This window comes from Somniosus microcephalus, chromosome 11 (assembly GCF_052327205.1).
Source record: "Somniosus microcephalus isolate GS21.2 chromosome 11, FLI_Smic_1.0, whole genome shotgun sequence".
Taxonomy (NCBI): Eukaryota; Metazoa; Chordata; class Chondrichthyes; order Squaliformes; family Somniosidae; genus Somniosus; species Somniosus microcephalus.
In genome coordinates, this window is record NC_140997.1 from 19,121,984 (window position 1) to 19,147,816 (window position 25,833).

The following is a 25,833-nucleotide window of genomic DNA, read 5'->3' on the forward strand; positions in this document are numbered from 1 at the left end:
CCATTGGTTGAGCTGGCCCATGTGATCCCAGGGGCGCTTGTGAACTGCATGGGCCCCTGGGATACGTGGGCCTCTGCGCATTTCCAGGAGGAGAGGCCCAGGATCGGAAACCTCGGTATCTACGGAACCAGTTCGTAGAATTTTTTGCTGATTGGAGGCATCTGCCCGCAGGAAGTCTCCAATCGGAAATTCAGGGCCATTGCGTTACATCTGCACACAAATGCTGAAAGTTCCCGTTTTATTTCCAAAGCCAGTGCCCCTTTAAACCAGCTCACTCTATAATTAAAATGACTAACGCTAACTATTTGATGCATGGACTCTGACTGAACAATTTGTGCTCATTTATTTTCCACTTCCAGTGGTTCCTTTTGAAAGAATAATCTATGTTGTTGCTCTGATCTCTTGCTAACATTGCCATGACTACCATTTGGAATCAGGTTTCCAGCTAGATTATCCCAGCACCATAAATTTCTCAAAAAACAAAATGGATCCTGGTGCTGGAGGCTGCTCCAGATAAACACCGAATTTGCTTGGGTTTAAGGTTTGAATAGGCCTAGATTAAAGCAGGCTTCTCCAAAAGAAAGGTATGCCAACAATGGGAAACTGCAACAAAAAAAATCCAGTAGGGAATTCAGGAGAAACTTCTTTACCCAGAGAGTCATTAGAGTGTGGAACTCGCTACTACAAGGAGTAGTTGAGGTGAATAGCATAGATGCATTTAAGGGGAAGCTAGATAAATACATGAGGGAGAAAGGGAGAGAAGGATATGCTGATATGGGTGAGATGAAGAGGGGTGGGAAGAGTCTCGTGTGTAGCATAAACCAGTTGACATAGACCAGTTGGGCCGAATGGTCTGTTTTCCGTGCTGTGCATTCTATGTAAACCCCCCCCCCAGAAAATAGTACATATGCACATCAAGCTAGTCATCATCTGAAGAGAAAAAAGACAAGTTAATGTTTCGGGTGGAACCCTTCTTCAGAATTGGTTTCGGTTGTGTTTTGAAGCAGGGTTCTGAAAAAGGGTTCCCACTCCCTTTTTCGAAAATCGGGAGAGGTGTCTAACGGGAGGCCGAGCTGATATCGTGCGATTGACACGATCGTCTGCAGTCAAAATTACTCCCCAGCTGCCCACAATGGAAGCATGCTCTGTTTTAGCATTCACATCCTTCAATGAGCAAATATAAGTACAAGCTAGGTGACCCGGAGCTTCTGCAAGGAACTTTGTATGAATGCATTAAGCAGTCGTACACTTGCATCAGATGGTGCAAATTTCAAAGCTTAAACCTTTATATCATGATGCAATGCATTTGGAATGGATATCTTAGGTATGTTTGGAAATCCAAGCTTGTTATTTTCTAATAGTTTCCAATGAGCTTTTAATGATATGGAAGAACAGCAAAACTCAGCTGTAAAATAAAAGTACAAACCATTTCATTTTTTACAAACATACGAACATATGAATTTAACAGGCAGAAAAAGACAAGCCTGCCCCACACCCATGTTGGCTGCAGCATGACGACGAGACACTTCACACCCACCTCCCGCAGCCCTGTAATCTCTTCGGAGAGGCCAAAGAACAGTGTAAAAACCCAGGGTCAATAAAGGAAAAAAAACGGCTCTGGAAATCCCTCTCCGACCCCCCCCTCAGGCGATCGAAATCGATCCAGGAGATCACATTTTAATCTGCTTCATAAGTGCCTGCCTTTACGCACTCTGCTTGAACAGGAAGGGCAGACCTTCCGATGTTAGTGGTACTCTACACAATCAGTGCCTCCTATCTTCATTTTACTGGCTGAGAGTCTAACAGGTTCAGTACGAGCTGGAGGGTCTATAAAACATATTTGTTGAGCCAAGTTGACTCTTAAAGGGGCTGCGCACCCCCAAAAAAATTACAGGGATCATTGGAGCCAACGTACCTTGATAATCTTGCTGTCTGCGGAAGGTGCATGGAGACTTGGGTCTTCCCTAAATTTTAGACATAATAATAAACAATGTAAAACAACACATTTATGTGGGATGTATAAAAAGTTAATCTTGTGCAATAGGCACCACATGTATCAAATGTCTTTATTAAGTTTCACTGCAATATTTAATGTTATAGCCCATTTAAAATGAGGAACAGCAGATCTTAATGTGTTTGCCATCGAATGCTCTTGCTCACTTTCATGTACATGTCCCGGATGCTGCAATTGTTTGGCAGCCAGAGAGGACCTACGGGAAGGAGGGAGGAGGACAGTAGCAGTATGTTTGTGTGTGTGTGCTAGGCCATTGTAGCAGAGCCTGGCCTCCAATCATCTTGGATCCCCTTGCCATTGGACCAGGACCTTGCTCTGTCAAGCCCATGTGGTAGCTGGTGTGCAACGGCCACCCCACGTTAAAAGAATTCACGCACAGGCATCTTCCACCCTTTAAAATGACGTTCGGGACCTGGATCGTCAGGACCCTCATGGACAACCCCAACAATGACAGACCGGAACGCCGTACTGTTATCGTTGCCCGGGAGTTACAGAGACTGTAGGTCCCGCATTGGACTCATCAGTCACCTGAGAACTAATTTTTAATGTGGAAGCAAGTCATCCTCGGTTCCCAAGGGACTGCCTAAGAAGAAGAAAGCAACTTCGGCTTTCCTGACACTTCTCTGGTACAGAGCATTTTAACAGGTGGATACACTGAATGGACGCTGAGTAGCAATGGTGTATTTGGACTTTCAGAAGGCTTTCGATAAGGTCCTGCATAAGAGATTAGCGTGCAAAGTTAAAGCACACGGGATTGGGGGTAAGGTACTGTCTTGGATAGAGAACTGGTTGGCAGACAGGAAGCAAAGAGTTGGAATAAACGGGTCTTTTTCCGAGTGGCAGGCAGTGACTAGTGGGGTATCGCAGGGATCGGTGCTAGGACCCCAGCTATTCACAATATATATTAATGATCTAGACGAGGGAACTAGATGTAATATCTCCAAGTTTGCAGATGACACAAAGCTGGGTGGGCGTGTGTGCTGAGAGGAGGATGCAGAGAAACTCCAGTATGATTTGGACAGGTTGGGTGATTGGGCAGATGCATGGCAAATGCAGTATAATGTGGATAAATGCGAGGTTATCCACTTCGGTGGCAAAAACAGGAAGACAGATTATTATCTGAATGGCAATAGATTGGGAAAAGGGGAAGTGCAACGAGACCTGGGGGTCCTTGTGCAGCAGTCGCTGAAAGTAAGCATGCAGGTGCAGCAGGCAGTTAAGAAGGCAAATGGTATGTTGGCCTTCATAGCGAGAGGGATCGAGTACAGGAACAAGGATGTCTTGCTACAGTTGTACAGGGCCTTGGTGCGAGCACATCTTGAGTATTATGTGCAGTTTTGGTCACCTTATTTGAGGAAGGATGTTCTTGCCATGGAGAGAGTGCAGCGAAGATTCACCAGACTGATACCTGGGATGGCAGGAATGACGTACGAGGAGAGATTGGGTCGATTAGGCTTGTATTCGCTAGAGTTTAGAAGAATGAGAGGGGATCTCATTGAAACTTATAAAATTCTAACAGGACTAGACAGACTAGATGCAGGAAGGATGTTCTTGATGGCGGGGGAGTCCAGAACCAGGGGTCACAGTCTAAGGATAAGGGGTAAGCCATTTAGGACTGAGATGAGGAGGAATTTCTTCACCTAGAGAGTGGTGAACCTGTGGAATTCTCTACCACAGAAGGCAGTAGAGGCCAATTCATTAAATATATTCAAGAAGGAGTTGGATATATTTCTTAAGGCTAAAGGGATCAAGGGATATGGGGAGAAGGCAGGGACAGGGTACTGAGTTTGGATGATCAGCCATGATCTCATTGAATGGCAGAACAGGTTCGAGGGGCCGAATGGCCTACTCCTGCTCCTATCTTCTCTGTTTCTATGAGAAAGGGAAGAGAGGGGCTGGCGGAAGCGTATACAAACAGGGTGTTCTTCAGGTGGCTTTTGAAGTCCGAAAGGGAGGTGGCAAGGAGGAGATTTTAGGGAGGGTGTTCCAAAAGATGGGTGCCTAGTCACTCAAGGAGTGGTGACCAATGGTGGAAAAGAGGGAATGGGGAATGAGCAGTAGGCCAGTGATGGAGGAGTGGAGAATGCGCAGAGACCCAGCTGGAAGAAATGGCTGAGTCAGGCAGGGATGGAGACATGGAGGGATTTGAAGAAGAAGGTGAAATTCTTAATCAATCCTCTGAGCTTCAGGTAACCTGTGGAGTTTGGCAAAGGCAGGGATAATGGGGGATTCAGGCCTTTCTGCGAGTAAGAACAAAGGCTGCGGTATTCTGGGTGACATATAATTCACGGTGGGCGGCGGGGGGGGGGGCCTTGTGGTCAGGAGGTTGGAGAAGCAAAAAAGAAACTAAAACTGCTGCAAATCTGAAATGAAAACAGAAAAAAGCTGGAATCATTCAGCAGATCAGTCAGCAGCTGTTGAGAAAACGGACTGTCATGAGTCTTATCATTCATGAAGAAATGACTCATGAAGTAACACTGGGCGGCCAGCTGGTGGCGCCGTCCAAGGAGTATAAATACTCGGGCGTGGGCCCAGCTTGCTCAGGATGTTTCTGTAACCAGGAACTAGTGATGTAACTAGAATCTCATGGTTGTGAAACAGTTGATTAAAGCCTTGTTTTATACTCAAACCAAGTGCTTAGTAGTCTTTTTACATCACGGACCAGTTAGCATTTCAGGTGTGGACGCTACATCAGAGCTGGAAAGAAATGACAGATGAACAGCTTTTTAGGAAAAACAGAACAAAGGGAAGAAGAGAGGGAAACATGCACACGCTCGACAAGAGGGGACGTGTCCGTAGAGTGATTGAAAGGAAAATGGGAGATGGTTAAATGGCTGAAATAACATTAACATGAGAGGGGTTAGGAAGATGCACAATAAAGGAAATTAAAGACATTTAAGAGACACAGAGAATGTGGGAATAACTGAAGTGGTGATGCCTTTTTAATAGGATATCTTGATCAGACACACCTATACCTGCTCATACTGCCAAGCATGCTTTATAAGTTGAAATATAATTATAGTAAACTTGCTAGGGGTAATTTTAACTTTGGATGACAGTGTAAAACAGGTGATATCGATTCAGATGCCCGTTATACAGCTGTCTCGATTTTCATGTCGATTGAAAGCCAATAGATATCGCTCGTTTTACACTCTCAACCAAAGTCAAAATGACCCACCCCAGGTGTAAGAGGGGCAAGTCAAACACTGATGTGATTTCTGCAGCAACCTTAAGATTGAGTGTGGGCCTGGATACATCCCCACCCTGACAAGCTGCAGCACGCAGCAGCAGGGGTGTGTGTTTGTGTCCACGAATTGCCCCACGTCGTATGTTCCCTACTTTAACCGTGCTGTCCCGGAGAGGTGTGGAGCGCAGGTCAGGAGCTCCCCTCCAGGGGACCAGGGGAAAAAGTGGGAAACTCAGCCACACTGACATTGGCGACGGCCCAGCAGCCGATCTCCACCCCGTGGCCTTCACCAGGGAACAGGTGCACTATAGCAAGAGTACAGGAGAATGAAGAAAATGATAGAAACGTGCGAGGAGAAAAAGGTCACAATTATACCCAGATGTGGCTCAGATCACACCATTGCATCACCTCGCACTGCCCCTATCGATTATCACAGGACATTAACCATTGTATTGTGGACCAGATTTTAGATCATTCTTACTTTTTCTTGGTTACAGTATGGCTTGGACCCAAGGCACTCTCTTTGCTAGATCACCAATCAGTGCAAATAGGGTCAGTGTTGTGCTGTGTGGCCACATTCAGTAAGAATTGAATTGGGCAGCACGGTGGCATAGTGGTTAGCACTGTTGCCTCACAGCACCAGGGACCCGGGTTCGAATCCGGCCTCAGGCGACTGTCTGTGTGGAGTTTGCACATTCTCCCCGTGTTTGCGTGGGTTTTCTCCGGGTGCTCCGGTTTCCTCCCACAGTCCAAAGATGTGCGGGTTAGGTTGATTGGCTATGATAAATTGACCCTTAGTGTTAGGGGGATTAAATACGTGGGGTTACAGGGATAGGGTGGGATATGTGTTGGTGTTGGTGTAGGGGTTACGGGGATCGGGTGGGATATGTGTCGGTGCAGGCTCGATGGGCCGAAATGGCCTCTATCTGCACTGTGGGGTTTCTGTGATTCTGTGAATCTACTTGGACTCTTTTCACATCGGCAGTAGGCCAAGCACATGAGTCAGTCATTATAACCCTGTCCCTCATCCATCAAAAAATGGTTCATATCTTAAGTTAGTGAGAGCTTTGAACACTTCAGCTTACAAGATGCAGGAGATGTTCAGTCTGCATCACAAGGACAAGCATTTCACTTGAACTTTCTGACAAGCAACTTTTGTTAATCTTATAAATAAACGGTTACATACAATTCCGAAAATTTTAAGGTTCGGTCTCCGTCTCAATCGGGACTCCTGCACAAAAAATTCATTGTCTTCGGGAGATTCCTCTGAGGTCGATGAACTCTCCGGCTCCTGTCCATTCCTCTTCTGACAGGAATAGCAGAAAGCCTGAGAGATAACGGTGACTGGAATATTCCGTGGTAGACTCTGTATAAGTAGACAGAAAGAGTGAAATTTGCACTGACCTATTCCTCCTCGAAGACCTTTTCTCTTTCAGACCTCTTTCCCTCCCAATTTCCCCTCTCCTCTCACGCTGGGGGATGGTTCCACATGGCCTGGATGCCATCCAATACTCCACCCATTCAGCCATTCTTTACATTCTCATCCTGGGCAACGAGTATCAGTCGGCCCTTTGATTATGGAGGGCACCATTGCAGAGCATGACCGTAATCATATACACACACTCACGCGCACACACACACGTGCACACACACACACATGCGCACACACGCGCACGCACACACACACACACGTGCACACACACACACGCACATGCGCACACACACACGCACACGCACGCACACGCGCACACACACACACACACGCACACACGCACACACACACACGCACACACACACGCACGCGCGCACACACACACGTGCACACATACACATGCGCACACCAAAGTTCCCTCTAATTTTATTTTGGGTGTGCGGTCCCTTTAAATTTGCAAGTGCGGTAGCTTCTTCAGTGGCAACAAATGATGAGCAGCTTGCGCAGGACCTCACAAATGGTGCGCGGCCGCACGGTGGTGCACCTTAGGGGGAACATTGCATGCACGCCCGTGCATGCACACGCACACACGCCCACTCTCTCTCCAATAAGGGCGGCTGGATAGTGATCAGCCTGGCTTGGTTTTTTTTGCCCCAGCCAAGCCCAGGCTTAAGTCTATGGGTCAGTACCACACTGGACTATGTATTTATCGTTTGGAGGGGGGAAGCTCCAACTTTGTTTCTTCAAAGGGTTTGTTTTTCTTTCGAGAACAAAATGCATCACCCTTTTCTTGGTTCTCCAAATACATAATGGTCTCTCTTCAGATGGCAGAACAAACTAAATAATCTCTAATCGGAAGGCAGAAGAGAATTCGAACACTGTGCCAATGTACAGTTTGAATATTTGGAGCTGCATGAATTATGAATAATTCAGGAGTGTCCGTAGAAGCGATATGAGCTTCCATGGATGATTGCAAATGAAAATGAATGAACACTCACAGGAGTGAATATGTGAACAGGAGCATTTAATGTCACCTTTGTAAGTTCTGGACATTAACTTTTCAAGTGTGCAGTCCATCAAACTCCATGAAAAGCATTTTTGGAACCAAAATGGCTTTCAATTATTTTTGAGCAAGACAGTCTGCAATTTATATAAGGGTAAAACTCCGTACGTTATCACATTACCGTTTGTGGGATCTTGCCGTGCGCAAACTAGCTGCCATGCTTCTTACATTACAACAGTGACTACACCTCAAAAAGTACTTCATTGGCTGTAAAGCGCTTTGGGATGTTTTGAGGTCATGACAGGTACTCTATAAATGCATGTTCTGTCTTCCTTTACATTCAGGAGCGCCCTTGTCAATGTCGGCATTTAAACCCACATTATTTCTTCCTTTTCTGTTCAAGATTTTGGACCAGAGAACCTATATTTCTATTTGTAAGCATTGTTATTGGTCGTTAAGATGAGGGATATGGATGTCCTTCCACTTTTTATGCTGATCTTTCCCAGGTGAGGTATGGCTCCCTCTACTTTGGCTCCAAAACGTGCTTTTATTTCTGTCCAGAAGAGGACTCCTCACTGTACCGGTGCAACATTATTCCCTTTCCCACACCAGCCGTCCTGTAGACTCCCTGAGTGAGACTGCCATTTAGTACTGAATCAGTGCTGGGGCTCCACACCCAACTTAACTGGACCAGCTACATAAATACTGTGGCAACAAGAGCAGGTCAGAGGCTGGGTATTCTGCGGCGAGTGTCTCACCTCCTGACTCCCCAAAGCCTTTCCACCATCTACAAGACACAAGTCAGGAGTGTGATGGAATACTCTCCACTTGCCTGGATGAGTGCAGCTCCAACAACACTCAAGAAGCTCGACACCATCCAGGACAAAGCAGCCCACTTGATTAGCACCCCATCCTCCACCACCTTAAATATTCACTCCCTCCACCACCGGCGCACCGTGGCTGCAGTGTGTACCATCTACAAGATGCACTGCAGCAACTCGCCAAGGCTTCTTCGGCAGCACCTCCAAAATGCGCGACCTCTTCCACCTAGAAGGACAAGGGCAGCAGGCGCATGGGAACACCACCACTTCCAAGTTCCCCTCCAAGTCACACACCATCCTGACTTAGAAATATATCGCCGATCCTTCATCGTCGCTGGGTCAAAATCCTGGAACTCCCTACCTAACAGCACTGTGGGAGTACCTTCACCACACGGACTGCAGCGGTTCAAGAAGGCAGCTCACCACCACCTTATCAAGGGCAACTAGGGATGGGCAATAAATGCTGGCCTTGCCAGCGACGCCCAGATCCCGTAAGTGAATTTAACAAAACACCCACGGGGAACTGGATCGAGACACTGCCCTAACTCAATTCATATAGGAATCTGATAGACTTTCGTCTCTCACAGGGCTTGAGTTGATCCCAGATCTCAGCGATGTAAGATAATCTAATGTTTTTACACCTCAGAAAATCCAGCATTAAAACAGGGTTATAACTCTCAATAATGTTTTCATCTGAAGTAATGTATTTAACAAACAAATTCACAGAATTTCAACTCAAAAGACTCGTGTGCACTGTGATATACTTAGAGGTAATAAAAACAACAAAAATGCACTGCTAATGCTTTACTCATTTCTGACATTTTTTTTAGATTTGTGACTCATGCTTGTGTCAATGAGATTTATTTAAGACCAAAGGATATAAATCTGACCTGTTATAATATCCTAAAATATGCGTATGCAAAGTAACCTGCACAATTTGTAAATTAATCTTTCTCTTTGCCGCTTTTACAGATGTTCATGACCTGCTCAGTTTGCAAAATGTATAATTTGTAACGCTGACACCTAACCCAATCCTCGCCTTGCAGTTCTTCGAGTAACCAGAGGTGTCGCTCTTGCAGCAGCTGCAGGAGAGGAGTTTCCTATTTAAATGTGAAGCCAAATAGGTATAATAGGAGAGAGGGGGATTGAAAATACCAAACAACAAAGGATATTTATTTCTATTATTATACAAAGGAACGGGACACAGAACGCCGTTGCAGGGCAGCAAGGACAGTTTAGTGGATGGCTCGTCTTCAACAATTTCTCCTCAGTTTTATTTATCAAATGCCAACACTACGAGACCCAACACAATCACATAAAACCCTTTTTCTCCATCACAGTGCCAGTTTCTGGCTGTTTTAACTTCCCGCTTTTGTTTAAGAGTGAAAGAACCACTTCTTATATATTTTTTTTGTTCGTTCCTGGGATGTGGGCGTCGCTGGCAAGGCCAGCATTTACTGCCCATCCCTAATTGCCCCTTTGAGAAGGTGGTGGTGAGCCGCCTTCTTGAACCGTTGCAGTCCGTGTGGTGAAGGTACTCCCACAGTGCTGTTAGGGAGGGAGTTCCAGGATTTTGACCCAGCGACGATGAAGGATCGGCGATATATTTCCAAGTCAGGATGGTGTGTGACTCGGAGGGGAACTTGGAGGCGATGGTGTTCTCGTGCGCCTGCTGCCCTTGTCCTTCTAGGTGGCAGAGGTCGCGGGTTTGGGAGGTGCTGCCGAAGAAGCCTTTTAATTACTTTTTTATTATTAACTGAATTTGAATTGCGAGAGAGGAAGGACAAAAGATCCAATATGGACTGGTGGGGTCAGAGGAGGAGAGAGTGTTTGTGTGAAAGGAGATGGAGTGGGATGGGTCCAGTGTTTCTGTGAACGGTGTCTGGAGGGGTAGGGTGCCTTGGTGACCTGGAGTTGGGGGTGGGGGGTCAGATGGTGGTTGGGGGGGGGTGGTTGAATATTGGAGAACAACCGTTGAGGTAACTTTTTGGGGAAGTGATGGTCTGATAGGTGTGTTGAAAATTAAAAATGTCACTTTGTTTTTCTCTTTTTTAAGAAATTAAGGCCTAGAAATTCAGTGGGCTGCGCCACCAGTTAGCACCCAAAGAGGGCACTTAGTGGCTTTAGCGCCACTGGCCACGCCTCCCGCGAAATTTAGCAGGGCGCTAATGGCGGTGTTAGCCTGTAGCGCTGTGCCACCACCGATGACGTCACTGGTGTGCGCAGCGCCCCGCTACCGCCCCGAACGCGATATTGAGTCACCCCCCCCACTGCAGCGCCGGTCGCAAATCACGACCGGTTCTACGAGCCTGTGTAACCGCTGTTTTGACATGCCATAGACCTATAAGACAGGGCCCTTCTTAGGTTGCCAATTTTTGGGACTGCGTTTCTAAATTGGCACGTTGGTAGAGTGCAGGCACTTCCGCTAGAATGAGATTACCACACTTGGAGCACCGTGCACAGTTCTGGTCTCCATATTACAAAAAGGATATAGGGGCACTGGAGAAGGTGCAGAGAAGATTTACAAGGATGATACCAGAACTGAGAGGTTATAACTATCAGGAAAGACTGAACAGGCTGGGGCCATTTTCTCTAGAAAAAAGACTGAGAGGTGACCCGATAGAGTTCTTTATAATTATGAAGGGGTTTCGATAGGGTAGAAGTAGAGAAGATGTTTCCACTTGTTGGGGGGGGGGGGGGGGGGAGTCCAAAACCAGGGGCCATATATATAAGATAGTCACTAATAAATCCAATAAGGAATTCAGGAGAAATTTCTTTACCCAGAAAGTGGTAAGAATGTGGAACTCGTTATCACATGGAGTGGTTGTTGTGACTAGCATGCATTTAAGGGGAAGCGTGGTAATTACATGGGGGATAAAGGAATAGGAGGATATGCTGATAGGGTTAGATGATAATTCTATGTAAGCCCAAATCAGAAGATCGAATAGGCTTCTGACAATCATATTCATCCTTATCTGACTCATTGGCATTTGCGGGATTTTCTATTTGCATGCCAGATAAAAGGAAGACGTCTGGAGCGTTGTCATGACAACTGGGGGGTGGTGGGGGGGTGGGGAAGGGGCACTGACAACGGTAGGTTTTCCATCACAGAGAAACATGCAAGCTTTCAGTAGGTCTCAGTGTAGCTAAGGGCTGGGCAGTTCAGAGCACAGTACATAAATATTACAAAAATAGGCATTTTTCGCACAGCATCTACAAAAATACTACTTCTTAGTGAGAGAGGGCTGAACAGCGTAGATTCGAGCTGAACTGAACTCTGACCCCACAGTAGCCCAAATTATATTGGGTTTTTGGTCAATTGAATAACCTAACTTTGGAAATTTTGCGGTAGAAACAGCGCCTCGTTGCCCCTGGCATACGTCCGTAAAACAGGACAACAAGGGCCAATTTCAGGGATCAACGTCCTGCGCCCCAAGGACACCTAAAAGACCTCCGGCCCAATAGTGGGTTGAGCTATTTTTCAGGTGTTCCTGGCGGCCGCCTAAAAAGAGGCGTTAGGCCCCTTACATATGTAAATGAGGGGCCTACTGTCTGTTTTGGGCCCCTCTGCTAAATTGGATTCTGATGAACAGGAGCAGGCTCTGGGGCTGTTGGGCTGAGGAATCTTCAGCGGTCGCTGTAGCCTAAGCAGCAGCCGCCACCAAAAGGTACGGTTTCGAAATAAATTGTTCCTCTGGAGTGTTAGGATAAAATTTGGTTTAGGGGATATAAAGGGATCCTCAATATTCGACCGGTATAAAACTCTCTGAAAGGTACCATTTAGTCTTGTTAGCTGGAAAACGAAACGCAAAGCACCATGGGATGCTTGACTATGTTAACTCTTTTTCTTAAAATTAAAACCAATATAGATTTAGATGACCAAGGACATTCCAAAGCTCTGCTCGTAAATTACTCCGAGTACATGTTTGGAGGAGGCCTCTTGAAAGAGATAAGGGTACAAAGGCACATTGATGAGGCCTTTGCAGACAGGTCTTGGAGAATATTCAGCTGGCTGCAGAGTTTGACTGGGGCTTTGTTCAGCGAGGCCATGTCTTGCTGAAGATGCCTGCCTCCCTATTTTGATAACAAAAATAAGAGATAAGCTCATGAATGCGAAGTTAGAATGAAGCCTTTGCAGCCCATCAGCCTCTCACTGACGTATTTAGGGGGTACTCGAGTTTGAAGGACAAGCTTAGTAGTTGATTGATTAACCATGTAAACCAATGAAGTATCAATATTCCCATGTATACACCCCATTAGTAATAAGTGGGTGTTGTCTAATAAACTGTATAAACTAAGCTGTATTGTCACTTTTCCACTGAGAACGATGCCTCTAGCTAAGGGTAGCTGAGGTGGTTCTCCCGTGTGAATTCGTAATAAAACTATTGATCTGGGTAACACCTGAGTCTGTTAGTTCTGTTTTACCATTCAGATTTTCCTCGCTTACATGGAGCCAGGAGGAGCAGGAGTTCTCCCTCCAACTCCACCCCCACCATTCCCGCTCCACTACCCCTCCCAGGACTTACCTAAGGGCAAGCAGCCCCATAGTCATTTACTTAAACTAGGTTTGGAACTCTCTTCCGCAAACGGCATTCGATGCTGGGTCAATTGTTAGTTTTAAATCTGAGAAGGATAGATTTTTGTTAGCCAAAGGTATTAAGGGATATGGGGCAAAGGCGGGTCTTTGGAGTTAGGTCACAGATCAGCCGCGATCTCATTGAATGGCAGAACAGGCTCGAGGGGCTGAATGGCCTCCTCCTGTTCCTATGTTCTAGGTGAGCTGCCTGGCCTGAAAATGGACCAAAACCAATTTCTACCCCTTGGCGTCTAGATTGGCATTTACATATCGTTTAAAAAGTAGCAAGGCACACATGAATGGAGACACAAATTACTTGCAGAGAAGATTGCTCAAGGAATCAAGCGTATAATCTTATAACAGTAATCCACTTCCCGACAGCGCTGTTGTTGTGCCTATTAATGTGCAGAGGTCAGTGAGAGAGGTTGGTTTTGAGTCTATTAAGTTGCCCCGAAAATGCTAAGTGGACCCCTGTCAGAAAAGATATCCGGCACCTTTAACAACCCAATCGGGGACATTTTAACCGCATTCGCTGGGCGGGAAACCCACGGGATCGGGTGGAAGGTGGGTTTTACGTCCCGCTCGATATTACTTTCCATTGCACCCGATCCGCCGGTTTCCTGACACGCGGGTAAGCTTAAAATTACCCCCAATGTATCAGCCACTTTACAACCTCCAAACGTTCAGTGTAATTTGGCCTGTTTTGGGGTCAGAATTTAGTTCACCTCTCATCTCTGCCTAACAAAGAAAGAAAGAAAGACTTGCATTTCTATAGCGCCTTTCACGACCACCGGACATCTCAAAGCGCTTTACAGCCAACAAAGTACTTTATTGAAGTGGAGTCACTGTTGTAATGTGGGAAACGTGGCAGCCAATTTGCGCACAGCAAGCTCCCACAAACAGCAGTGTGATAATGACCAGATATAATCTGTTTTAGTGATGTTGATTGAGGGATAAATATTGGCCAGGACACCAGGAATACCTCCCCTGCCCTTCTTCGAAATAGTGCCGTGGGATCTTTTATGTCCACCTGAGAGAGTAGACGGGGCCTCGGTTTAACGTCTCATCCGCAAGATGGCACCTCTGACAGTGCAGCACTGGAGTGTCACCCTAGCTTTATGTGCTCACAACCTTCTTGACTCGGAGGCGAGAGTGCTACCCACTGAGCCACAGCTGACAACAGCCTATTTGTGCAGAAAAACGCAGTGTGAAAAATGACTATTTTGCACCATTTATGGAACTGTGCTATGAACCGCCCAGCTATAGCGACACCGAGACCAGCTGATAACTCGCAGATTTTCCTGCCAGCGTATTGCAGCACTATTCAGCCAGCCAGCTCCAGCGGGATCCTTACGCACACATCGACAGGCAGCAAGAGCAAGCGTGACAAGAGACTCTTCTTGTAAAGGACGGTGCTTTTCTACCGTTGCAATCTGGCACAGGGGTAATTTGCTCAAAAAGAGACCTTCAGGCCAATGGAGCTGCTTAACACAGCATCACGTTAAGGCTGAGCTGCTGATTCCCCCCACCCCCAGCTTCGACTGCAGCTGAATGCAAATAAATGTGTAACCAGTTTGCCAAAAATACTTATCCCTGAATCAGGGTTTCTGCAGATGGTGCATGTAAAAAAAATGACTCTTTTGCACTATTTGCGTGCTGTGCTGTGAACTGCCCCGTTGCACATAAACAAGACAAGCTGAAAGCCAGCTCGCTTGTGGTGAGGCAAAAACCCTGACCAACCCCACCAGTTATGGACAAGCTACAGGAAGTTCTCTTCCAGTCACTCAACGCTGTACGAAAAATATTTTAAAAAAAAATGAAAACAACAACAAAAGGAGCTCAATGCTGTCCGCTTGCTCGGCACCCCATCCACCACCTTAAACGTTCACTCCCTCCACCAGCGGCGCACCGTGGCTGCAGTGTGCACCACCTACAGGATGCCCCGCAGCAACTGGCCAAGGCTTCTTCGACAGCGCCTCTCAAACCCGTGACCTCCATCGCCTAGAAAAGGTCAAGGGCAGCAGAAAACTATCACCTCCGAGGTCTCCTCCGAGTCACGCACTTATCCTGACTTTGGAAATATATTGGCCGTTCCTTCATCGTCACTGGGTCAAAATCCTGGAACCAGCAACGCTGTGGGAGGACCTTCACCACGCGGACCGCAGCGGTTCAAGAAGACGGCCCACCACCACCTTCTCAAGGGCAACTAGGGATGGGCAATAAATGTCAGCCTTGCCGGCGACGCCCACATCCCGAGAACGAATAATTTATTTAAAAAATCATGCAAACAGAAAAATAAACACAGTAAAGACAGGCGTTCTTAATACTGACAGATGTTTTCGGCTCATCATTTTTTTGTTCCTGTTGTACCCAATGATAGCACCAAGGACTTCAAGGTCAGGAGCGGCACGAGTCGCATATAACAGAGCGACCTGCATTAACCTGACAATGTGTCTGTGCTAGAAAAAATGCTTCAAAAAGTTACTTGCTGCTTGATGAGCAAGACCTTTTCTGAACTTGCCTAGATTAAGTTTTCACTTGTCAAAAATGGTTACTTGAACTTTAAACAGAGAAAATGAATCCACTGAAGGAACAGCCATGGTTATGGTATAAGATGAGAGGAAAACTCAGCGAGGGAGGGAAAGGCTACGACAAACCATTAAAGATGAAATGCAGCAAAAAAAAAATGAGCAGAACAGGAAACAGTGAAGGAGCAGAGACAAAGCAATGGACAAAGCAGCAAGTTTCACTTTGCAGTTTAACAGGACTACAGGTTAACATGTCTCTGGCTAGTCAGTGAGATACTCGCATACCCTGCGATGTGACCTAAAATGTTTCCTGTAGTTGAATACTTTTTAAGAATGCAATTTAAGAACCTGCAATTATATAGCTCCTTCCAATGATGTCCCAAAGCACTTCAAATCCAACTAATGTGAATCGACATTGTTGTAATGTAGGAAACGCGGCAGCCAATTTGCACACAGCAGGTCCCACAGACAGCAATGAGATAAATGACTAGCAAATTGTTTTTTCTTAAGTGATGTTTGCTAAAGTATAAATATTGGCCAGGACACCTCCCCTGCTCTTCTTCGAAATAGGGCCATGGGATCTTTTACATCCATCTGAGAGAGCCAGATACGGCCTTGGTTTAATGACTCATCTGAAAAAACAGCACCTCCAACAAGGCAGCACTCCCTCAGTACTGCACTGAAGAGTCAGAATACATCATTTACTGAAGCCTCTCGAGTGGGGCTTGTGGCCACCACCTTCTGACTCAGAGACAAGAGTGCTACCCACTGAGCCAAGGCTGACACCTAATTAAGAAATTACGTAGGTCAGCCATGATCTTATTGAATGGCGGAGCAGGCTCGAAGGGCCGAATGGTCTACTCCTGCTCCTATTTCTTATGTTCTTCTGTTCTTAATACTGTCTATGGTGGTAAGTGTCTCACCTCCTGACTCCTCAAAGCCTTTCCACCGCCGACAAGGCACAAGTTAGGAGTGTGATGGAATACTCTCCACTTGCCTGGATGAGTGCAGCGCCAACAATACTCAAGATCATAAGAACATAAGAAATAGGAGCAGGAGTAGGCCATTTGGCTCTTCGAGCCTGCTCCACCATTCAATAAGGTCATGGCTGATCTTCTACCTCGTCTCCACTTTCCTGAACTATCCCCATATCCCTTGATTCCCAAAATATTAAAAAAATTATTGATCTCTGTCTTGAATATACTCAATGATTGAGCCACCACAGCCCTCTTTAGTGCAGTCAAGACCCATCTACGGCCCAAGCACCCAAGGCCCTACCCCACTGCAGGCCAAGAACTGAGAGGTACTCCTCAAGGACAGAGAGGCAGTCAGTGCCCGCTGGAAGGAGCACTTCGAAGATCTCCTGAACCGAGATTCTGTCTTCGACGCGAGTGTCCTCAACTCCATCCCGCAGCATGCTGCCCGCCACCATCTCAGCACAACCCCAGTCTGGCATGAGGTTGAAAAGGCCATCCGACAACTGAAGAACAAGGCCTCAGGAGCAGATAGAATCCCCGCCGAGGCACTAAAGCATGGTGGAGAAGCACTACTGGCGCGAATTTATGAAATAATTTCTCTTATCTGGAAGGAGGAGAGCATGTCAGGGGATCTCAGAGACGCAGTAATTATGACCATCTTCAAGAAAGGTGACAAGTCCGATTGCGGTAATTACAGAGGAGTTTCCTCGCTGTCCGCCACAGGGAAAGTCATCGCAAGAATCCTCCTCAATCGCCTTCTCCCAGTGGCCAAAGAGCTCCTCCCAGAGTCACAATGCGGATTCCGCCCACTAACACATTCACCGCACGTCAATTACAAGAGAAATGCATGGAACAGCACCAACTGCTGTACATGGCCTTCTTTGATCTCACAAAGGCCTTCAACACTGTCAGCCATGAGGGATTATTATAATTGGAATGTCCTCCTCAAATTCAGCTGCCCTCAAAAGTTTGTCACCATCCTCCGCCTGCTTCACGACGACATGCAAGCCGTGATCCTGACCAACAGTTCCACCACAGACCCAATTCATGTATAAACCGGGGTCAAGCAAGGCTGTGTCATCGCACCAACGCTCTTCTCGATCTTCCTTGCTGCAATGCTCCATCTCACCCTCAGTAAGCTCCCCACTGGAGTGGAGCTAATTTACAGAACAAACGGGAAACTGTTCAACCTCCGTCGCCTCCAGTCCAGATCCAAGGTTGTCCCATCCTCTGTCGTCGAATTACAGTATGCAGACGACGCTTGCGTCTGCGCTCACTCGGAGGTCGAACTCCAAACCATCATCAACACCTTCACCGAAGAGTACAAGAGACTGGGCCTTACACTAAACATCCGTAAGACAAAGGTCCTCTACCAACCTGCCCCCGACTCACAGTACTGTACTGCCCCCCGATTATCAAAATCCACGACAAGGCCTTGGACAACGTGGACCACTTTCCATACCTCGGAAGCCCACTGTCGACGACGAAGTCCAACACCGCCTTCAGTGTGCCAGTGCAGCCTTCGGTTGCCTGAGGAAGAGAGTGTTTGAAGACCAGGACCTCAAACCCGGCACTAAGCTCATGGTCTACAGAGCAGTAGTAATACCCGCCCTGCTGTATGCCTCAGAGACATGGACCATGTACAGCAGGCACCTCAAAGCACTGGAGAGGTACCACCAACGCTGCCTCCGCAAGATCCTGCAAATCCATTGGCAGGATAGGCGCACCAACGTCAGTGTTCTCGCTCAGGCAACATCCCCAGCATCGAAGCTTTGACCACGCTCGATCAGCTCCGATGGACAGGTCACATTGTCCGCATGCCTGATACGAGACTCCCAAAAGAAGCGCTCTACTCGGAGCTCCGGCACAGCAAGAGAGCCCCAGGTGGGCAGAGGAAATGCTTCAAGGACATCCTCAAAGCCTCCTTGAAAAAGTGTAACATCCCCACCGACACCTGGGAATCCCTGGCCCAAGACCGCACAAAGTGGAGGAGAAGCACCCGGGAAGGCGCCGAACACCTCGAGTCACTTCGCCGGGAGCAAGCGGAAGCTGAGCGCAGGCAGCGCAAGGAGCACACGTCAACCCAAGCACCCCACCCACCCGCTCCTTCAACCACCGTCTGCCCCACCTGTGACAGAGACTGTAGGTCCTGCATTGGACTCATCAGTCACCTGAGAACTCATTTTTAATGTGGAAGCAAGTCATCCTCGGTTCCGAGGGACGGCCTAAGAAGGAGAAGAAGGGGTAGAGAATTCCAAAGATTCACCACCCTCTGAGTGAAGAAATTTCTCCTCATCTCAGTCCTAAATGGCCGCCCCTTATTCTGAGACTGTGACCCCTGGTTCTACACTCCTCAGCAAGGGGAAACATCCTCCCTGCATCTACCCTGTCGAGTCCTGTAAGAATTTTGTATGTTTCAATGAGATCATCTCTCATTCTTCTAAACACTAGAGAATATAGGCCTAGTCTACTCAATCTCTCCTCATAGGACAATCCCCCCATCCCAGGAATCAGTCTGGTGAACCTTCGTTGCACTCCCTCTATGGCACGTATATCCTTCCTTAGGTAAGGAGACCAAAACTGTACACAATACTCCAGGTGTGGTCTCACCAGGGCCCTATATAATTGCAGTAAGACGTCTTTACTCTTATACTCAAATCCTCTTGAAATAAAAGCCAACATACCATTTGCTTTCCTAATTGCTTGCTGTACCTGCATGTTAACTTTCAGTGATTCGTGTACAAGGACACCCAGGTCCCTCTGAACACCAACATTTCCCAATCTCTCACCATTTAAAAAATACTCTGCTTTTCTATTTTTCCTACCAAAGTGGATAACTTCACATTTCTCCACATTATATTCCATTTGCCATGTTCTTGCCCACTCACTCAGCCTGTCTATATCCCCTTGAAGCCTCCTTGCACCCTCCTCACAACTTACATTCCCACCCAGCTTTGTATCATCAGCAAATTTGGATATATTACATTTGGTCCCCTCATCCAAATCATTGATGTAGATTGTGAATAGCTGAGGCCCAAGCACTGATCCTTGCGATACCCCATTCGTTACAGCCTGCCAACCTGAAAATGACCCGTTTATTCCTACTCTCTGTTTTCTGACAAAGCTCGACAAATCTCCATCAGGACAAAGCAGTCTGCTTGATCGGCATCACATCCAGTTTAAACATCTACTCCCTCCACCACCGGCGTACCGTGGCTGCAGTGTGTACCATCTACAAGATGCACTGCAGCAACTCGCCAAGGCTTCTTCGACAGCACCTTCCAAACCCTCGACCCCCACCACCTAGAAGGACAAGGGCAGCAGGCGCATGGGAACACCACCGCCTCCAAGTTCCCCTCCTGACTTGGAGATATATTGTCGTTCCTTCATTGTCGCTGGGTCAAAATCCTGAAACTCCCTCCCTAACAGCGCAGTGGGAGCACCTTCAGCACACGGACTGCAGCGGTTCAAGAAAGAGGCTCATCACCACCTCCTCAAGGGCAACTAGGGATGGGCAGTAAGTGGCTGGCCTTGCCAGCGATGCCCACATCCCAGAAATGAATTAGGAAAGCATTTCCACACCATTGCGTGCATTGAACCACTGAATCATGGTGGGGGGGGCGCGGGGAGAAGTAACAGAAAAAAAAAGGATAAAAAAGATGTCAGTCAAAAACCTCACCTGGTCTGCGGACAGGGTGTCCTTGGACATACGTCGAAGTTTCGATTCCAAGGCTACGATTTTCCCTTCTTTCCTGACTATCTGAATTTGGAGCTCATCGTTCTTTTCCTCCAGCTCCCGGATTTGTTTGCGATATTTATCTTTGTCAATCAGACACTGAGAGAACTGTGTCTGGGCTTCGTCTCGGGATCTGAATGCCTGGAAGGAGTGCAATGATTAGAAAGAGTGAAATATACACACACGCACACTGCATGCCACAATGCATTTACCGGCTTTTGAAGCTAATAAGAGCTTTCAGGCAAAGTAATGAAAGGCTCTTTATGAAAGAGCTGTGATACGTGAAAAGGAATGTAGGTTTAATCTGTTAGTAATTATTATCTTCAAACCTGCAGCGCATGTGTGAATGAGGAAGGTTACAGTATAATGAAGAGCAGAGAGAATATTCTGTAATACCTTTGCTATAAAAAGATACCATTAGATTGAAATAAAATTTAATAGATTTTGGGTCTCAAGTTTTTATTATTAAATATTTTTTCTCCTCTACATTTTCCTTTTGCTCTTCGATTGACAGGCACCATCAGCCTTCTTTCATCGTACCAAGCGGCCATTCTTCATTGGGCCTGGATAGCAGGCAATTCAACTATGGCAGCCACCACTGCTGAGCCCCAGTCTGTTCCTGCCCTTGCCTCAGTAGAGTGGGAACCATGGCAAGTTTCTCCCTTCCCAGGAATGTTGATTCAAACGTCAATGTCCCCCGTCTAGGCTAAGATGAACTAACTCAGCGGGCAGCTGGTTTGAATCGAGGATTCTACAGCAGGTACGGCCTTGGTTTAAGGTCTCATCTGAAAGGCAGCACCTCCAACAATGCAGCACTCCCTCAGTATTGCACTGAAGAATCAGAATACATCATTTACAGAAGTCTCTGGAGTGGGGCTTGTTGCCACAACCTTCTGACTCAGAGACAAGAGTGCTACCCACTGAACCAAGGCTGACACTTAATTAAGAAATCCATTCTCTTCACAGAACCATGCTGGGACAATTGGAGCTTTCAAGACTGAGATTGACAGATTTTTGTTGGGTAAGGTTATCAAGGGGTATGGAGCTAAGGTGGGTGAATGCAGTTCTGGTACAGATCAGTCATGATCTAATTGAATGGCGGAGCAGGCTCGAGGCGTTGAATGGCCTGCTCCTGTTCCTACGTTCCTCTGCTATACGGTGCATTTACCATTTATATATCAATAGTGCTCTCCCATTCTTTTTAAAGGCAGAGAGCTTGGGGGGTTCTGTCAGTAGAAAGTACTCATTTATTTGAATTGTCGTTGGGGAAAAAATATGCCTCCAACCTTGTAGGTGATCACTTCATACTGATTACACTTTAGCTCATGTTGAAGCTCACTATTGCGCCTAAAGGTTATTCGGAACCAGCCCCATTAACTTCTCTGGCGTTTTGCCTTCAGTCGGTATTAACTTCTGCTGACTTGGTGGCCCCTGGGTCAGTGACCAAACTTGTCTGCAGCAGCATCTCTGAGTAAATCAATGGAGCTGCTCGGGAAGGCAGTCAAGCCACAGATGTAAGTTATGCCATCGAAGTATTTCTAGGGGCTAGAGAAGACCCATAAACGACAGATCCCTTTAGGGGTGACATTCCTCTTATTGCAATTACAGCAAGTTCCAGCTGTCAGATGAGTTTGCCCGAGTTCCTTCAGGTATTTAAACCACATCGATCTGGGAGTCTGCTGCTGTTGCTGCACAGATTTCCTACATTACAACAGCGACTACACTTCAAAAGTCCTTCATTGGTTGTGAAACATAGAAACACAGAAGATAGGAGCAGGAGTAGGCCATTCGGCCCCTCGAGCCTGCTCCGCCATTCAATGAGATCATGGCTGATCATCCAAATTCAGTACCCTGTCCCTGCCTTCTCCCCATATCCCTTGATCCCTTTAGCCTTAAGAAATATATTCAACTCCTTCTTGAATATATTTAATGAATTGGCCTCTACTGCCTTCTGTGGTAGAGAATTCCACAGGTTCACCACTTTCTGGGTGAAGAAATTCCTCCTCATCTCTGTCCTAAATGGCTCACCCCTTATCCTTAGACTGTGACCCCTGGTTCTGGACTCCCCGACCATCGGGAACATCCTTCCAGCATCTAGTCTGTCCAGTCCTGTCAGAATTTTATAAGTTTCAATGAGATCCCCTCTCATTCTTCTAAACTTCAACGAGCATACGCCCAATCGACCCAATTTCTCCTCATACGTCATTCCTGCCATCCCAGGTATCAGCCTGGTGAATCTTCGCTGCACTCCTTCCATGGCAAGAATATCCTTCCTCAGATAAGGCGACCAAAACTGCACACAATACTCAAGATGTGGTCTCACCAAGGCCCTGTACAACTGCAGCAAGACATCCTTGTTCCTGTACGCAAACCCTCTCGCTACAAAGGCCAACATACCATTTGCCTTCTTAACTGCCTGCTGCACCTGCATGCTTACCTTCAGCGACTGGTGCACAAGGACACCCAGGTCTCGTTGCACTTCCCCTTCTCCCAATCTATTGCCATTCAGATAATAATCTGCCTTCCTGTTTTTGACACCAAAGTGGATAACCTCGCATTTATCCACGTTATATTGCATCTGCCATGCTTCTGCCCAATCACCCAACCTGTCCAAATCATACTGGAGTTTCTCGGCATCCTCCTCACAGGACACACGCCCACCCAGCTTTGTGTCGTCTGCAAACTTGGAGATATTACATCTAGTTCCCTCGTCTAGATCATTAATATATATTGTGAATAGCTGGGGTCCAAGGACCGATCCCTGCGGTACCCCATTAGTCACTGCCTGCCACTCGGAAAAAGACCCGTTTATTCCAACTCTTTGCTTTCTGTCTGCCAACCAGTTCTCTATCCAAGTCAATACCTTGCCCCCAATCCCATGTGCCTTAACTTTACACGCTAATCTCTTATGCGGGACCTTATCGAAAGCCTTTTGAAAGTCCAAATACACCACATCCACTGGTTCTCCCTTATCTATTTTACCAGTTACATCCTCAAAAAATTCCAGTAGATTAGTCAAGCACGATTTACCTTTTGTAAATCCATGTTGACTTTGTCCGATCCTGTCACTGTTTTCCCAGTGCTCTGCTATTACATCTTTTATAATGGACTCTAGCATTTTTCCCACTACCGATGTCCGGTCTGTAATTCCCCGTTTTCTCTCTACCACCTTTTTTGAATAGTGGGGTAACATTAGCTACCCTCCAATCCATGGGTACTGTTCCAGATTCTATCGAAGCGCTTTGGGAGGTCTTGAGTTTGTGAAAGGCGCCATAGAAATGCAAGCTCTTTCTTTTATCTTTGAAAGGGAAGTAATGAACATGGTTGAAAGAGCCAGCAGAGGAAGACATGTGCTAGAGAACTCAGACTGATGCAGCTGAGGAAGATTAAGGACTGACTATCATTATTCACACATACAGCAGACAATTACAGTAGGTTTGGCGAGCTCGAGTTTTCTATAGGCAAGTGAGGTGGGGGGGGAGGGAAATTCAACTTTGGCGGGGAACAGGAAATGGGAAGCAGTGGACTGGACCCGCCCATTACACACCCCGCCCAATTTTCCTTTCCGTTGGTTTGCTACAGCCTGTTTTTGCGCCCTGCCAAATTTCAATAAGGCCCCCCCCCCAAGGTGTTTTACGTAAGGTGAGCTACGTTTAAGGCCATGAAACTCTGCCAAGCAGTGCAAAATATTCACTTGTTCAATGCACGTTTATCTTCCCCTGACAGAAAAAGGCCACTTTCAACAGAAGGCACCGAGTGCAGACAGATGGAGGAAGCCAGCAAGCCAAACCTTTCAGCACTTCAAAGACATGGAGGACATTGGTTGGGAAGCTGTAAACTGCATGAGTGATGGGTAAGATGGGGGAGAGGAACGTGTTTCTGGCTTGTGCAATTATAATTGCAAACCTTCTCTGTAAATCCTTTTGTAGCAGGTGTGAAGTAGTGATTGTCAAGCACTTTGGGACATCCTGAGTCGAAAGGCACTTTTCACATTTTTGGGTTTTTACGCTAGAGATTCCACTTAAGTTTAGCATCACTGGCCACTCCTATAAGCAGACCTTATGTCCCTTATGAACTGGAGTGTACCTTTACTTGCCCAGTATTCAGGTAAACAATAACGAGGCCTGGGATTCAACCAGAGAACACTATACACCAGCTTACTGGAATGCTTCACGTGCCGCCATGTGATTCTCCATGACTTTGGTAGGTGTCAGCTGTGGCTCATTTGGTAGCACTCGCACCTCTAAGTCAGATGGCTGTGGGTTCAAGTCCCACTTCAGGAACTTGAGCACAAAATCTAGGCTGACACTCCAGTGAGGGAATGCTGCACTGATGGAGGTGCTGTCTTTCGGATGAGACGTTAAACTTGTGAAGGAATAAGCCATATAACCTATTCAGAAAAATACACTGGCCTAGAAATTCGGTTGTGGGTCCGCCAGGGCTTTAGCGCCCGAAGTTTTGCGCCGGCGTTAATGCTGCTGCGCCCGACGAAAATTCGGTTGCCTCGGGCCCAGACGGCGGCGGGCGTTAATGGAGGGTTTTTGCGCCTCACTATGGGCGTTCAGTGCAGTTTTGAGGCGCTAATCCCCCGCTGCGGCACCCGAGGCGGTGCGGCAGGCTGGGGTACTGCAGGCCTCCTCCCTCTGTTAAGGAGGAGCTGCCTGCAGCCGACCGCTGGCCGGTCGATTCGCCCGACAAATGAGCCCGGCACCTCGGGGAAGAGCCGGGCTCGCGGGCCACACACATCAGTGCCGCGGGGGGGTGGTGGAGGAGTCCGGGGAGGGAGGTGCGGGCAGGCGGCCGCCGGGAAAGCGGCCGGCCGCCGCTCCACCTTTATGCGCCGGCGCAAAGGTGTGTTACATCCCTTTCAACAATCGTTGGTTGCGGCTGCCACGGGCGAGGCGGCCGCAACTGAATTTGGGCTTGGGGCCGGGTTACCACGGCAACCGGGACGCTGCGCACACCGATGACGTCATCGGTGCCGGCGCAGCGCTACCGGCTAACGCCGATGGTAGGGCCCAACGCAATTTCGTTACCAGCTATAATTCCGGCGCAAGACCCTCTAATGCCTCTAATTGGGCGCTAACCCCACCGAATTTCTAGGCCACTGTCTCATGAAAGAATTCTGACCTTATTAAAACATGACAAACTGGGTTTGGAAATTTAGAAACCTAACTATGAAATAGTTATGAAAGCATTCTGGCTATTGAGATAAGATAGTTGTTGACCCTGAATAAATAACCTTATTGAAACAGAAGGTTAAAAGGTCCCGACAGGCTGACCTTTGGGAACGAAACATTGATTCACCCTGGATAAGGTGTTCTAATTTACACCTCGTAAAGAAGCACAAACATCTGCCTTCGTAAAAATGACATCAAGTAAAAAACACACTTGCCGTCACACCATTTTTTATGGTAAACTTAGAACACCTAGAGAGGGGACATGATTCTGTAATGCTACCAGCTGAGGTGACTGTAAGAATTGCAAGGGTCGGCAGAAAAATGACAAGAGATAATTAGCTTGCATCAGCAGAAAACCTTAAAGGAAATACCACTAGAA

General features: G+C 47.1%; 1 protein-coding gene across 1 annotated transcript in view; it reads right to left on the reverse strand.

Moving 5' to 3' along the window:
- card11 (caspase recruitment domain family, member 11) overlaps window positions 1–25,833 on the reverse strand; it is a 262,608-nt gene that overhangs the window by 86,077 nt on the left and 150,698 nt on the right. The window contains exons 8-10 of the mRNA XM_086000284.1: window positions 20,218–20,415; window positions 6,388–6,567; window positions 1,916–1,964 (exon numbers count right to left, since the gene is read on the reverse strand). Coding sequence (XP_085856410.1) covers window positions 1,916–1,964; window positions 6,388–6,567; window positions 20,218–20,415 — 427 coding nt within the window. The remainder of the gene's footprint in view (window positions 1–1,915; window positions 1,965–6,387; window positions 6,568–20,217; window positions 20,416–25,833) is intronic.